At 44.3% G+C, this 15,195-nt stretch overlaps 2 protein-coding genes across 7 annotated transcripts in view; one reads left to right on the top strand and one right to left on the bottom strand.

Moving 5' to 3' along the window:
- ACOXL (acyl-CoA oxidase like) overlaps positions 1 to 13,716 on the bottom strand; it is a 367,866-nt gene extending 354,150 nt beyond the window's left edge. For all 4 annotated transcript variants that reach the window (XM_059942311.1, XM_059942314.1, XM_059942312.1 and 1 more), the window contains exon 1: positions 12,771 to 13,716. The gene's annotated coding sequence lies outside the window, so the exon portion shown is untranslated. The remainder of the gene's footprint in view (positions 1 to 12,770) is intronic.
- Positions 13,717 to 13,881: 165 nt separating this feature from the next.
- The window catches only part of BUB1 (BUB1 mitotic checkpoint serine/threonine kinase), a 41,926-nt gene continuing 40,612 nt past the window's right edge, over positions 13,882 to 15,195 (top strand). For 2 of the 3 annotated variants that reach the window (XM_059942310.1, XM_059942308.1), the window contains exon 1: positions 13,882 to 13,992. In XM_059942310.1, coding sequence (XP_059798293.1) covers positions 13,967 to 13,992 — 26 coding nt within the window. In that variant the 5' untranslated portion in view covers positions 13,882 to 13,966. The remainder of the gene's footprint in view (positions 13,993 to 15,195) is intronic. The other variant, XM_059942309.1, reaches the window with a different exon arrangement.

The raw sequence follows: 15,195 nt of genomic DNA, 5'->3' as shown, positions 1-15,195 counted from the left end.
TCCGGCGCCGGTTCCATCGCGCCGCCCGTCCTCTGGCGCGTCCGCGGGGCCGCTTCCCTGCGCGCCTCCTCCAGCTGCTGCACTTGGGGCCGAGGAGCGCACGCCCTCTTATCCGCACGCCGCCGCCAGCCAGTCTCCTCCCTCCCCGGCGCTGGCCCTGCCCCGACCGGCTCCCTGGGCACCCAGTGAAGAAAAGAACGGTCCAGGGAGACTGAGCTCTCACAGTGGTCTCCCCTGGAACAAACTCTACTGCCTGGCCCTGGGGCTTTAGTTTCTGCCGCCCGTGCCCACGGCTCAGTTGTCTCTCCAGTCGGTGGCCCACAAGAAGTGAGTATTAGAACCCGAGAGGGGTAGTTGGTGAGGTAGACACAGGGTACGCTGTGGGCACGGGGGTCCTGGTTGCTCAGAGCTGTAACATCTTACTCAGAGGACCTCCCGTGCCAGCCTCTCTGCCACCGAGATCCAAGATGCCCCAGGCCATGCTCTGGTCTCCTTATGGAGTCCAAGCTCCCTCCTCTCTCTGGGGTCAGGCCAATGAATGGAAGATGAGGTGCTGAGGCAAGGAACATGACTTTATTATGAAAGCCAGCAGGCTGAAAAGATGGCAAAGTCTCAAAACAACCATCTTATGGGGGTTTGGATGCCAGTTTCTTTTATAGCACAGAGAGGGGGAAGAGTCAAGGAAGTAAAAAGGCGTGAGTTTTGCAAATATCACCTGGAATGGCCAGCCTCGGGGAGGGGATGTGTTAATTTCTGCTTTCTTGTGGCCATCCACAGGTGGACAGGGTCCAGATGTTTCCCTGAACAAAGGCACTTTGGTTTAACATTCAGGCAGAGGCGCAGGGTTCCCTGAGGCAGGCCACTGTGTATAGACAGTATCCTTTTCGTGAACAAAAGCAGCGGAAAGCAAAGGTTAAAGTAAAAGAAACAGATCCACCATGTAGTCAGATTTGGCTCTTCCCTGTGACAGTCCCAACTCAGCTGTAGCTCAGCTCAAATCCTTGCCACCCCCACACTGGGCATTCCAATGAACTTTAATATTACTGTAATCTGGGGGTGGCCCGGGCCTGCAGTGTAGCTGGGAGACGCAAACAGAACAAGGCAATGAGCAAATATTAACTCATCTCCCAGCACCCTCCTTCTGTTGCTTTAACAAGTGACAAATGTTCATTCCTTTCCTCTCTCTAAGTCTCATATACTTTATTGATTCTCCTTTTAAGTATGAAGGAAATGTTAGCTGTTCCCTTCCAAAGACCACCCTGCTGGGGAGATGACTCTTGGGGGTGTAGGGTAGCTGGCAGTTGGGTCGCTGTGTGCTGTCATTGGGTTTATGGACATCACTTGTATCAGTTTCCTAAGGCTTGTGTAACAAACATTTATTGTTAAAGTTCTGGAGGTCAGAAGTCTAAAATGGATCTTACAGGACTAAAAATCAAGGTGTTGGCAGAGCTGGACCCCTCCTGGAGGCTCCAGGAGAAAAATCCCTTTCCTCATCTTTTCCAGCTTCTAGAAGCTGCCTGCATTTGTAGGGTCCCAGCCCCTTCCTCCATCTTCAAAGTGCATCCCAACAACCTCTGCTTCCTTGCTGGTCTCCTGACTTTGACCTTCTTGCCTCCCTCTTAGAAGGACTCTGGTGACTACATTGGGCCCACCCAGATAATTCAGGATAATCTCGTTTCCATATCTGTACGTTAATCACACCAGCAACATCCCCTTCCCCAGGTGAGATAACATACAGGTTCTGGGGATTAGGCTATGAACGTCTTTGGTGGGCCATTGTTCTGTCCACCACACCACTTGTGCAGCTGCAAGTAACAATACCTACCAGATGCCATGAATAAGGACTTTGTCTTCTCATATAACAGGGAGGCTGGGGGTAGGAAAGCCCGAGGGCTAATCCAGTGGCTCTACCCCAGGGACCCAGGTTCCCTTTCCATCTTTCTTCTCCAGCATCCTTTCTCAGTGTGTTATCTTTATCTCTCAGTCATCAGATGGATGCTGCAGCTCCAAGCACCACTTGGTGCCAAGCAGAAGAGGGGCATTTCCTTCTATATCAGTCAGGATAGCACAGTAGTAAGAAACAACCTCAAAACGACACACACTGTGGTCACAAATACCCCAAACCTTAGGGTTTAAAAAGCTAAGACTTTAATTCTCACCACGCCACCTGGGGGCTCTGCCCCATGTCCTCTTTCTCCAGGTCCCAGCTGAGAGAACAGCCACTGTGTGGCCACACAGGCTCTTCAAGCTTCCAGCTGCAAAGGACCTGTGTAACTTCCCCACACAATCCATTGGCCAAAGCAGTTCACTCCTGACTCTGTGGGGGAAGGGAAGTACCATCCAGGACATGCCCAGAAGGCCAACGCCCCAAATAATCTGGGAGCAGCACTTGTGGCTACTAAATCTTGCCAAACATTCGGCTCACCGTCCGTCCCACAGGCAACATGCACTCTCCATGCCCCAAAGGAGACAACCAAACAAAGTCCCAGACTATCACGATATCAAGTCCAAGGCCCCTGGGGGATGCACAGTCGTCTCTGCATCAAGTCAGGATGTGGTACCTTTCGATTCAGAGACCTAAAAGCTAAAAAGGTAAGTTACTAAGTAAGCTTCCAAGTCTATGTAACTTTAGTGAGAAAAAAAATCCTTTGTAGTTATAAGTCACTAAGATTTTGTTGGAGCTTTGTTTGCTACCCAACCATAACCTAACCTATCCTAGAAGATCCTGGAAGAATTCTGATGCTGATAAAAAACCAAAGTATGTGCAACTGGCTTAGAGACAGTGAAGGGAGAGGGCAGTGAAGGGAGAGGGCAGTGAAGATGATATTAAACAAAGCTGGACGGAAGGAGGTTCATGTTATGAAGTGGCAAACATTTGACGGCACCATCACCAACAGATGACACAGCCTAATGAACTCATCACTTCAGAAGAAGATGCTAAAAACAATGTTAGCACTGCACGTTGGCTGCTATTGGTTGTGTTGGACAAGTTATTATAAGAGATGAACTTAGAAAAGAAGTGGTTTCTACATTGGCTGCATATTAGCTTAATTTAGGGTGGTTTGTTTTTTACTGCTCAGTGGCCCACTCAGTGGTCTCGACGCAGAGCCTTAGCCCTTGGATAAGCCCCGTCCTTCCCACCTTGCCACCATTGCTAGGCGCCCTGAGAAGTTTCTCCCATGTGATCATGAGCAGCTCCGCTGCCTCTCCCACTGGACACAGTCTGACTCCATGTGGAGCCCTGGGCTGCGACCAGAAGGTGCATGTGGGGAAGGGAGCCTGGAGACACAGCTCCCTCTGTTATCATGTCACTTTGTGAACAGGGCCCTCCAGCAGAGTTTACAATGAGAAAACTCAGCAGCCTTTACTGACTGCCTCTCTTATCCTAGGAGCTAGACAGGTGTCCAGGGATAGGGAAGGGGAAGATTCCAGAAACAGCCACCACGCTGTCCTCAGGAATACCCACCCTACAAACAGCCACAGCTTCATTACAGGATCACCCCCGATGTGCCTGCCTCCTTTTCTCCCCAGGATGGAGCCTTTGACAAATGGACTCCAACGGGCACACTCCAGCCCCACCAGGCACAAGTGGCACATGCTGGGGACGCCCACTGTGAACATGGACCAACCACACACTAAGGATTATCTCTGTATGTTGCATGCAGGGATCTCCATGCGAACTGTTTAAAAAGCAAGGGAAGAATGGTGTGTAAAATCTGCTACCTCTTGTGTAACAGGAAGAGTATGTGTGTGTGCACATTTACTTATATTTTCAAAAAGAAACAAGGATAAACCAAAAGCTAATGAGCTGCATGAGCTGCTTGTATATTTTGGAGATTAATCCTTTGCCAGTTGCTTCATTTGCAAATATTTTCTCCCATTCTGAGGGTTATCTTTTCATTCTGTTTATGGTTTCCTTTGCTGTGCAAAAGCTTTTAAGTTTAATTAGATCCCATTTGTTTATTTTTGTTTTTATCTTCATTACTCTAGGCGGTGGAATTGAAAAAGATCTTGCTGCAATTTATGTCAAAGAGTGTTTTGCCTATGTTTTCCTCTGAGAGTTTTATTGTATCCGGCCTTACATTTAGGCCTTTAGTCCATTTGAGTTTATTTTTGTGTGTGGTGTTAGGGAGTGTTCTAATTTCATTCTTTTACATGTAGCTGTCCATGCTGAACAGCAGAAACTAAAACAACAATGTAAAGCAACTATACGCCAATAAAAATTAATTTTAAAAAAAGCCAATGAAAATTATTACCTATAAGAGGAGAGAGGGAATGAGGATGGAAGGTAAACTCTCTGAATATAACTTGTTTTATAATTTTTACTTTGGAGCTAGGTAAATGTTTTACATAACTTTAAAAAATTAAACCTAATGGGAAAATAAAGTGGCCTCTAAAAAAGCAAACTGAAACAAATTTACTCAATTCTATTTCAAGTTGGTGGCATGATCACAAGAGAAAAACTATTCAACTAACTTTAAATTCATTACTTTGAACAGCCCACTAGGAATATAGCCCAAGAAGGGTAAAAAGAAATATAGAGAAATTTTGTACTACATTTAATAGTCCTAGTAGTAGTAGTAATATTGGTGTTATTTTGAAACTGTTTTGTGTATGCTGTAATATAAAACAAATAATTAACTAGATAAATGGCATTAGAATCCAAGATCATTAACATAAAAAAGTGACAAAAACAAAATCAAAGAAATTAAGGCAAAATCCTTAAGTTAAATCCTTACCTTAAATTTGAATTGGAGGGACTTCCCTGGTGGCGCAGTGGTTAAGAATCCACCTGCCAATGCAGGGGACACGGGTTTGAGCCCTGGTCTGGGAAGATCCCACATGCCGCAGAGCAACTAAGCCCATGTGCCACAACTACTGAGGCTGCGCTCTAGAGCCCACGAGCCACAACTACTGAGCCCGTGTGCCACAACTACTGAAGCCCGTGCACCTAGAGCCTGTGCTCCGCAACAAGAGAAGCCACCGCAATGAGAAGTAAGCACACCGCAACGAAGAGTACCCCCCACTCGCCACAACTAGAGAAAAGCCCACACGCAGCAGCAACGAAGACACAACGCAGACAAAAATTAATTAATTAATTAATTAATTAATTTAAAAAAAGAACAATCTCAACAACAACAACAAAAATTTGAATTGGAAATAGTATGACTTTACAATTTGTTTAACTTCTATTTCTGGGGTGTTTTGTCCTATATGGAGTGGAAGCCAGTCTGTATATGAATGCATGAGGGTTGAACCCCCAATCCCAACCTGGGGACACTGATACATGAAAGCTAAGAACTTAACCAAACAAAAAGTGGGCAAGAGAATGTTCCCAGCAGTGGGACAGCAGAATCAAAGACCAGAAGGAAACAGGGCAAGGCTACCATATACAGTTGCTTAGGTTGTACACTGTACAAGGGCACCACATCCACTAATTACACATACTGAAGTAATTTATGAGGAAGTACATAGGTGGGTTATGAGACCTTATTCCTCCCACCTAACACCCCCCAACACATAAATCCAAACTGTCAAATATGGCATGCACACACTAGGAGAGCACGCACATACACAGACATGATCAATGAGACACATAGGCACTCAGCTGCAGCCTGTCCTGACTGGGCTTGGGCTTCCTGAGCTCACCTTTCTCCCTCACTTGCCACAATTAGAGACCAATTTTCACACCCTGTTATACAAACCTGACACAGTCATCTCCTCTGGGAGGGGGCAGGGGACAGGTGGAGTGTGCTTCCCTGGGGTAAGAAGCAGAGGGTGTGTGTGTGTGTGTGTGTGTGTGTGTGTGTGTGTGTGTGTGTAGACCTTAGGGACTGAGAATTGGAGAGGGGTCGCTCTCTCTGCTGAAGGACTTGAAGATTATTGCCAGAATATAGAGAATGGAAACTACAGGGGCAAATAGCAAATGTCACTGTGTCACATAACAGGGTTTGGCACAGTGCCTAGTGCACAGCACTCACTCAACCAATGGCCATCGCCATTCTAGCCGGAGCAATTAAACAATAAAAAGAAATAAAAGGCATCCAAATTGGAAAGAGAAAAGTAAAACTATCACTTTTTGCAATCTGCACTTTTGAAGACATTATCTTATGTATAGGAAATATAAAAGAATCCACCACAAAACCATCAGAACTAATAAAATAATTTAGCAAATTTGCAAGATACAAGATCAATATACAAAAAGCAGGGGTATTTCTACACAGTAGCAATAACCAATCAAGAAATGAAATTAAGGGCTTCCCTGGTGGCGCAGTGGTTAAGAATCCACCTGCCAATGCAGGGGACATGGGTTTGAGCCCTGGTCCGGGAAGATCCCACATGCTGCGGAGCAACTAAGCCTTTCCGCCACAACTACTAAACCTGCACTCTAGAGCCTGCGAGCCACACTACTGAACCTACGTGCCACAAGTACTGAAGCCCACGCACCTAGAGCCCGTGCTCCGCTACAAGAGAAGCCACCACAATGAGAAGCGCAGGCACTGCAACGAAGAGTAGCCCCCGCTCGCCGCAACTAGAGAAAGCCCGCACACAGCAATGAAGACCCAATGCAGCCAAAAATAAATAAATAAAATAAGTAAATTTTTTAAAAAAGAAGAAATGAAATTAAGAAACTATTTTTCATTTACAATAGCATCAAAAATAATAAAACACTTAGGAATAAATTTAATCAAGGTGGTGCAAGACTTGTACACTGAAAACTACAAAACATGGTTGAAAGAAATTAAAGACCTAAATAAATGAAAAGAGAACCAACGTTGTTGAGTGGAAGGCTATCACCACTGTGCCTCTAGTTGCCTAGGGTTAGTTAGAAATTTTTGTCATTCCCTGGGGAAAAGAAATCATCTACACATGAAGCATGCCCATGTAATATATATGATAATTAACTATTGTTGAAATCTTTATTTAACCTAACAATGGCCTTTCCTCAGCAAACCAATTAATATTGATTCACGATCACATCAGCAAGCCAAAACCTAATATTTAAAGTTTCATGTTCTTGTAAGGATTCCATCTGCCCAGAAGTTACATCATCCATGAGACTAATCCCCGATCACCAAGTAAGTCGAATGTTTTCCTTGTCTTTTGTTCATTTTTTATTTTTCTCTACCTTGTTCATTTTCTACAAAAATTTGCCACTTCCTCCCCTGCTTCACAATTCTCTGGACTCTTGAGAACAGAGACCATCTGCTTCATGAAGTATTAAATAAAGTTTGTTTGTATCACCTCAATTGTCTTCATTTTTTTTTTTTAACACCATATATATGCCTAGACTAAGCATCTGGTAAACTAGGCTCCAGGTAACTCATGGTACCCTCAACATCACTCCTTTGTTTCCTAAGGGACAAACAAAAGGACCTCATTCAGACTTTGATACACAGACAAGAATTATACTAGTGCTCAGCTATACAAACATCTGTCAGGACTATCCCGGAAGTTGATGCTTTTAAATAAACAAGTTTGAAACTTGATTTTAGCTCTTTTCTCTAGATTGGGAAGTGTCCAGCTCTTTGAAGGGGCAGAAGCAATCCAATCTGAGCAAGAATACTAAAGACTTAGCAACTTGATAAGAGGAAAGGATTGCTGTCTTGAAAGTATAGATAATGTTATAAGGTAGAGAGGCTATTAATGCTAATGAAATTTTGAGCTTATGCTCAGAGATGCAGACCACCTCCATGGTATAATAAAAAGAAATTTGTCTGCTCTATGACCAGGGTTCCTGGCACAGAGCTTCAAGAACACTGGGAATTTCTTAAGTGATCACAGTGTCTTTGTTATACTAATGAGATGACACCTGGTGGGTCCCTATATAGCCTCAGGATGGGGACTGGTCAGCAGAAAGGTAAATCATGTGATTAGAAGGTTGGGGCTTTGAGTCCTAACATCAGTCAGACCTCCTGACATCAAGAAAGGGGAGGGAGGGTCGGAGATTGAGTTCACTCATGTGCCCAATGATTTAATCAGTCATTTTTCCATAATGAAACGCCAGTAAAAACTCTGGACACTGAAGCTCAGTGGAGATTCCTGATTGATGAACACACTGACATGCCAGGGAAATAACATACCCTGACTCCACGGAGAGAGGGTCCACATTGAGGACACTCCCAGACCTTGCCCCATGCGTATCCTTTATAATAAAGCTGTAATCGTCCACATAGCACTTTCCTGAGTTCTGTGAGTCATTACAGTAAATTGTCAAACCTGGACAGGATTGTGGGAACCCCTGAAATTGTAGCCAGTGGATCAGAAGTGTGGCTAGCTGGGAACCCCTGGAACTTGTGGCTGGTGTCTGAACTAAGGATGATCTTGTTGGGGACCATGCCCTTAAACCTGTGGATTCTGACTAACTCCCAGGTGGCTAGTGTCAAAGTTGAACTGCAGCACACCCAGTTGAGGTGGAAACAAAACACCTTCTATGAGAACCAGGAGAAGGGTTGGTCCATCATCACTTAAGAGAGGTGTGGTCACCTGTCACTGCCTATATGGCCAAACTGCTACCTTTAAGATAAAGCTGGCCAGGGCCTGATGATGGTGTAGTTTTTCCTAAAAGCCTGACACTTTTTGAGCAGTGATTTTCCCCAAGAAGCCAGAACTACTTTCTTCTACAAAACATTTTGTAGAGTTCAGAGATGCTGCCTGATCTGTATTTTCTGCCTTTTCCTTTACATGCTCTCATTAAGTCTTTTCTTTCCAATTGCCTTGTAGGAATTAGGGTTATGAGTAGAGTAGGTATAGCCTACAGAAAAGTTTTGTTGCTAAAATACCACCCTGAGTTTAATTAGAAGAAACTAATTAATATATCCATTTGGGTAAACTTTAAAATAAACAAAAGCCTCCATTTCTCAGGGATCCAAAGGAAAAAGGGTGGGATCTGAAGTGACTGTTCTCATCCATCTTATTTTGTAAGTCATGAGAGATGGAATGGGTGACAGCAGCTGTGAAGAGAAAAGGAAGACAAGCTCTATCTTAGATGCTGGGGGACAGAGGGAAACTGGAGAACAGCCATAAGTCCCTGACATTGATCACGAAGTCATCCCACTCAATTAGGGTTGGAGAAGCCTAAATCTAGGGGAGTGAGTCCTACAAATTTAGGAAAGTGCCTTTGATGAAGGGAAGTAATATGTTTCATGTGTGCTTTTGATTCCAAGACTAAAGTTTGCTGTATCTGGTTTCCTCAGTCTTAGGAGAACAACCTGCCCCAGAATCCAAGACAGCACAATTTACACAGCAATGGAAGGATACAACCAATGTTCGCGTACAGAAGCTGAAGAAAGAACTCTGTAGCCGACAAGAGGGATGAATTCCGAAGAGATGCACAGAGCTAAGGTAGGCCAGTTTGGAGAGAATACGAGCAGTCATTTATCAGGATGCAAGACTAAGCTTATGAAGACCTGAGAGGCCTCTAATAAGGGAAGAATAGGATAGAGAAAAGAATAGGGTCTCTGGTCTCTAGAACCAGGCTCAAAATGTAAATAACATCTGGGTATCACTTAGGTCCTTTAAACAAATACCAGCCTAGTACATAGAACTGAACATTCTATTAAAGATTCTTGGGGAGGCTGATGGGGGCAGGAAGCTGGGATTCCCATCCTTTCTCCTAGGCTGCAATGATACAAGAGTACATTCTGGGTTTTGACCACACAGGCATCTTCTGAAGTCACCAAACAGTCTCAGATGAAAAACATTTCAGATGGGCTTTATTTTTTCCTTTCTTCATATCAACTTTATTCTTAATGTCAATACTTTATAGCCCCTTAAATCACTTGTCAGCTTTCTGTAACCATTTTAATTATAAATCTCTAATCTTATATGATGTTTCAGCAACATATCTAATACTGCTATTCTAAATTCTTTTAAATTTCCCAGTGGAAGGAAGATATATGTGTATCTGTGATTGTTTGCATCTGCCAAACAGGCAGTACCTAGAGAAAAATAATCACTTTTCTAAACAGAGCTCTAACTTTGATATCATGTGACAACCCAAGAAATTGAGTGGAGAACCTTCTGAGGCTATAGGAGAGTGGAATTCAGAGAAACATTATGAAGACAAGGAGGCAAATTTCTTTTTTCATTTTACATATCAGGAAACTGACACCCAGATTAAGAGTTTAAGTCATTTGCCCATTATCTGCTTCTTGGGAAAGGCAAGGTTGGAGCTCATGTCCCCTGACATGGCCTGGTTTTCCTTCTCCAATAAGTCTGGAAATTATGATGTTGGAATAACAAGTCACTGAAAGCCCAAATATGAATAAAAATACTTTACTCACTGGCCTTCCTATAACTTAGAGAATCTATTAGTCATTTTACAGAAATAGACATTTAATATTGAAATTAGCAAGCAGGTAAAGTAAATTAGAGTTTTAAAGGAAGAGAGACTTGTAACTGCACATTTCTGCCTCAGAAGCAGGAAAGGCAAACTTAGACACAGGTGGACCATTTACTCCCACCCAGATCAAAACAAGCCTCCCCCCTTACATTCTGGGGTGGGTTTGGGAAGATAACAGATTCACTAAGGCAACAGCAATGCCAAAAATTAAAGGGAGGGCTAGATCAGTGAAGCAAGGATTATTATTTAACAGATTTTCAGATATTCCATGGCAATCACCACACTCTCAACACAAATCTGAGAAAAAAGGGCAGAGGGAGAAGATTAAAGAAGATAAGAGTCAGAGCAGATGAAATTTGAAATGCTGTCAGTGGCACGAGCTTCCAATTAGTGAATTTTTTTTTTTAATGGGCAACATATTTGCGAGCCTTTGGGTATTTTCTGCTTCTATTGATTTATGTAAATTGCCAGCATTGCGGGGTTTATAGATTTGCTTCATCAAAGTATCAAACTATTTCTTCATCAAACTCTTTGGAAGTTCTTCCTTTATTCCTGACATGTAGAGGTAATGTGAAGCTCTTAGAAAAAAACAATCATTCTAGGCTTAGGAAACAGCACATGAAACTTCCCTCAATAAGAAGCTCCTGAAGCCTTTCAACCTGGCCTGTCTCTCCCTTCCTTCCACGGTGCCCAGTCTTGTTACGTAGGAAGGTCAAACGCCTGGTTACCTCTCCAACTCAGCATATTAGAAAACAAGCATCAACCTTGCCAGCTTCAATGGCTGTTTCTGTCAATTCTTCTAGGCCACCAAATCATCTTTCTTTTCTTTTCCTTACATACTGAAGACATCATTGTGTTCTGAGAACTCTCCCTCCTTGAGATCTGATTCCCTACTTCACCTTCTTCCATTCCCTCTGCCTCCAATACCAGTTTAAAGTCTGCAAATTACTGTTCTCTGCCTCTGCTACCCACCCCTCCCTTCCCCTGTCCCCAGTAAATGCCAATTTATTGGGAACAGGGTCAATTAACCTAATAGGGACATTATGAAGAACCCATTGTGTGGGAGGGTCATTGTAACTGCCCCTCAGAATAAGAATAATGGCAGAGAGGGGCATCCATAATTAAGGACAAAGGGAAGGCATTGAGTAAGCCAGGAAATTATTCCTAGAAACACGTCAGATTCTAATAACTGCTGACAACCCTAGTACTTACTTCTGTTACTCCTAGATATACCCACAGTGATTGGCATCAGGGCTTTAGAGGGGATCATTGTGACCTTTTCAAGGGGCAGTGTGGAAGAGGCATCCACAATACTTCACCCTACTCCACAAACAAGCCTGGTGGGAAAGAAGCTCCTAGCAGTAGAAAGGAAGGAGGGCAGACCATCTCTGCAGCTGTTAGAAAACAGGGTAGAGGTAAGTATAATTACCATAAGGTCCTATAACCACAGTGCTATTTGTTCCCAAAAGGCTCAGTTTACTATCAAGATCAAGTACAAACTCCTTAATCTAGCATTTAAGATTAGACATCAAACTATCAAACCAGTCTTTCAAAAAGAATCTCCACTGCTCATTAGCAGGAGTCCTCAAGGGTGAGTTTCTTCAGTAACCCTCATTTACATCAGGAATGTCCTCCCCAGGCTCTCCCCAATCCAGATCCACCACCACCCCCTGCACCCCCTGTTAAGGCCCAAGTCAAAAGTTAAGCCCCCCTTGCCCCATGAAGCTTTCTCTGACAGACAGCAGACAGGCCCCACGTCCCCTCCCTCCTACAGACTCCCCTCGCAGATAGGCTAAATCATATGTGTATTAATTTAGCACTTAATACACATTAATTTCGCAATTAATATTTTCTATGTCTGTATCTCCATCTCCCAGATAATACCACTAGTTTCTTAAGGACAGGATCTGTTTCAGTAAGATAAGGTTGTAATTAGGTATAAACCCAATAGCAGTGGATGCCCGATCAACGTTTCCTGACTGTTGACTGATTGAGGTGCTATCAGACACAAGTGGAAGACTTGAGTTAGTGAGACCTAAAAATGTGTTAATTCCTATAATGGTCAGCAGAACCTAAACTTGTCTAAAGACCCCAGAGTGAGCACCCTCTGAGTTAACAACCCCACAAATTGGATACTTGTGTAGATCCAAATTAATTAATCAATGCCCTGAAAGAAATTCTGGACTCTGGGAGCATCAGGATTTCCAAAAGCAGCTAATTTTTTTTTTAAAGGTATTTAACTTAAGGGCCCTAAGAGAGCAAAATATCCACACAGCTTCTCTAAAAGGAAGGTAATCACATGAATAGCTCTTTATATTTTACTTGCATTGTCAAGTGGCTCTTGAAAGAACCTTGAGAAGTAGAATGGGAAGTTACTAAAAAACCAAGGGGCAGAGAAGGTTAGGCTGACTGTTTGACAACTCACTCTCAGGTAGGAAGCATCAGCGTATTACATATGTCTTCGTAGACATCTGGACTCCTTGACAAAGAGGTCTCTTCATTTTTGGTTTTCGAATCCATAAGTCCTCGGTCTCCATAGCTTCTAGTTCCACGGAAGATGGTGAAAGCTTTCCGGCCGCCATTCTATACTCTATCCAAACTTCCGTTCTTTAATTACCAGTTGGAGGCAGGAACAACTCCCAGTCCCTTGAGCCCTCATTTACTCTGTCCACACAGCCTTTCAGATCAGTTAAATCAAGCCTGGAGGTCTCCAAGGGTACCAACCCATCGCTTTCATTTGCCATGTATCAATATAATTTACATAACTAACCCTGAAGTGCCTACCCACATGCCCTCACGTTATAGCCACTAAGCTAAAACCCACTTAGGTTCTTCCCTGGGCTTTTGATGACTCACTCCCTAGCTCTCTGCCACAGCATTTTAGGGTCTGGAACCAAAATTTCACGGGCTTCAGCATCTAGGTTCTTTCCTTACAGCAAGGACGCGGAACAGAAAACTGCGGGAAACCGGGAGGTGTGCCACTCGGCGGGGTTCCGTTTTCACCCCACCTGCCTACCTCTTAAGCCAGAGGCAGGCATTTCCCCCAGGACTCTGCGACCTCAAACAAGTCTCGACTCTACAAACGGTATTAATTTTCTTTTTTCCATAAACCAGACATAACGATTCTGGTTTATTGGGAAGAGGCACGACTCTCCGGACCCAAGGGCCGAGGCACAATTTTTTCCACCTCGGGAACCTCAAGTTAGTTTTTTTTCTCCTACGATACCTTCCCTGGGATGATGCTTTCATCGTGTAACCATGTAAGCCAGTTGCAGCTTGGACAGCTAAGGAAAAAAAAACCCATTCCCTACTCCTGAGCCAACCTAGGACGCCCTCACCACGCCGCACCCCGAATCCCAGCCCACGCTCAAGACCCCGCGAGCTTTCGGTTCAACATGGCTGCGGGACGTGAAAGGAGAGGCCGGCGCGCGGGATGGAGGCGGGGCTTGGTCTCCCGGCAACGGCCCCGGCGATTGGCCAGCCCATCTGCAGCCGAGGCCAATGGTCAGGCGCCTTGCAAACGCTCGGCGTGGCGACTGCGGCTGCGCGGGAGATTCGAATTGGCGGCGGCTCCTCGCTGGCAGCGCAGGTGGGGCTGCTGCTGGCTCGCGTCCTCTAGCCATGGATAACCCGGAAAATGTTTTTCAGTAAGTGTGGGTCTGTGGGAGGGGACGGGTGGGGGCGTGATCCCCAGCTGCCGGCAGCCAGGGGGCTGGGGTACCTGGGTTCGGGCCTGGTGGACTGCAGGTCCCCGGCCCGGCCCGCCCCAGACCTGCCTCCCTTTGCCCTTCCCAACCCCTGTCCTTGGCTCCGGAGTTTGTCCCCTCCCACCGTCACCCCACCCACCCCCACCCCATCCCAGCTGGGTTGTGGGCCACTAGGGAGCCGTGGAAAGGACCGCGCACCGTGTAGCCGGGACTCTCCGCTGAGATCCCGGCCCTGAGGCCGAGCTGCGGCCGGAGTGGCAGTTTGGGGGGATTTGGACGGTTCCTGAGGCCCTCAGCGCTCCTTGATTCTTTGTAAGGAATCCGCTCTGGGCAGATCGCCGCTGTGGAAGTAAAACGTCTAACCCAACAAAAAAAACTTACATGTAGGTTTCATGAGAAACTTTCAAAGCCACTCATTTTAAAATTCTGCGAAAGAGAGAGAACTTAAAATTGCTTTAACCCATAATCCCACAGTCAATTTTTAAAAGGCTTTGAATAATGTGCACTTTAAGGGGAAAAATGTTCCCTTATGTTTATCGTCATTTATGTCAGCCTGCTAACAATTTTTAAAATTCCCACGCCTTTGCTTTTTATTTGTATGACTTAGGTGATATATCCAGACTGTTTCAAAAGCATTTAAAACACTTAAACCATATGCGACAGGAAGTAAAACTGGTTAGTTTTATCAGCACCGAGGTAATCTTAACTCTCTGGGGATCCGAAGACTCAGGTGGTTAAGTGCTGTCAAAACAAAAATTTGTTTGCCTTAAGACTTTTTCTTTAGCCCAGCCTGCAAAGGATTTCGATATTAGAGGCTCGTTTTCCCCCATTTTAAAAAAGAAATCAGGTATTTCCGACCTTATTTTGACTTTTTAACTTTTTAAAGTAAGTACTACATTTACATAGTTAAAAAAAGATTTAGAAAACTGTTCACTGCGCTCTATACTTGACTGCTCTCCCACTCCCTCATATGTAACCATTTTTCTAGTTTATTTTTATATTTATTTTGCAAATATAAATATTTATATTATAATAACATATGACCATATCTATATACATATATGTACGCGTGTGTACAATTCCTGCCTTTATTGCACATAAAATGTAGCAGAGTGTACACACTGCTTTTTTTGCTTAACACTA

This window comes from Balaenoptera ricei, chromosome 13, assembly GCF_028023285.1.
Source record: "Balaenoptera ricei isolate mBalRic1 chromosome 13, mBalRic1.hap2, whole genome shotgun sequence".
Classification (NCBI taxonomy): domain Eukaryota; kingdom Metazoa; phylum Chordata; class Mammalia; order Artiodactyla; family Balaenopteridae; genus Balaenoptera; species Balaenoptera ricei.
The sequence above is the reverse complement of the archived record's forward strand: the minus strand, read 5'-3'. Positions and strand labels throughout refer to the sequence as shown.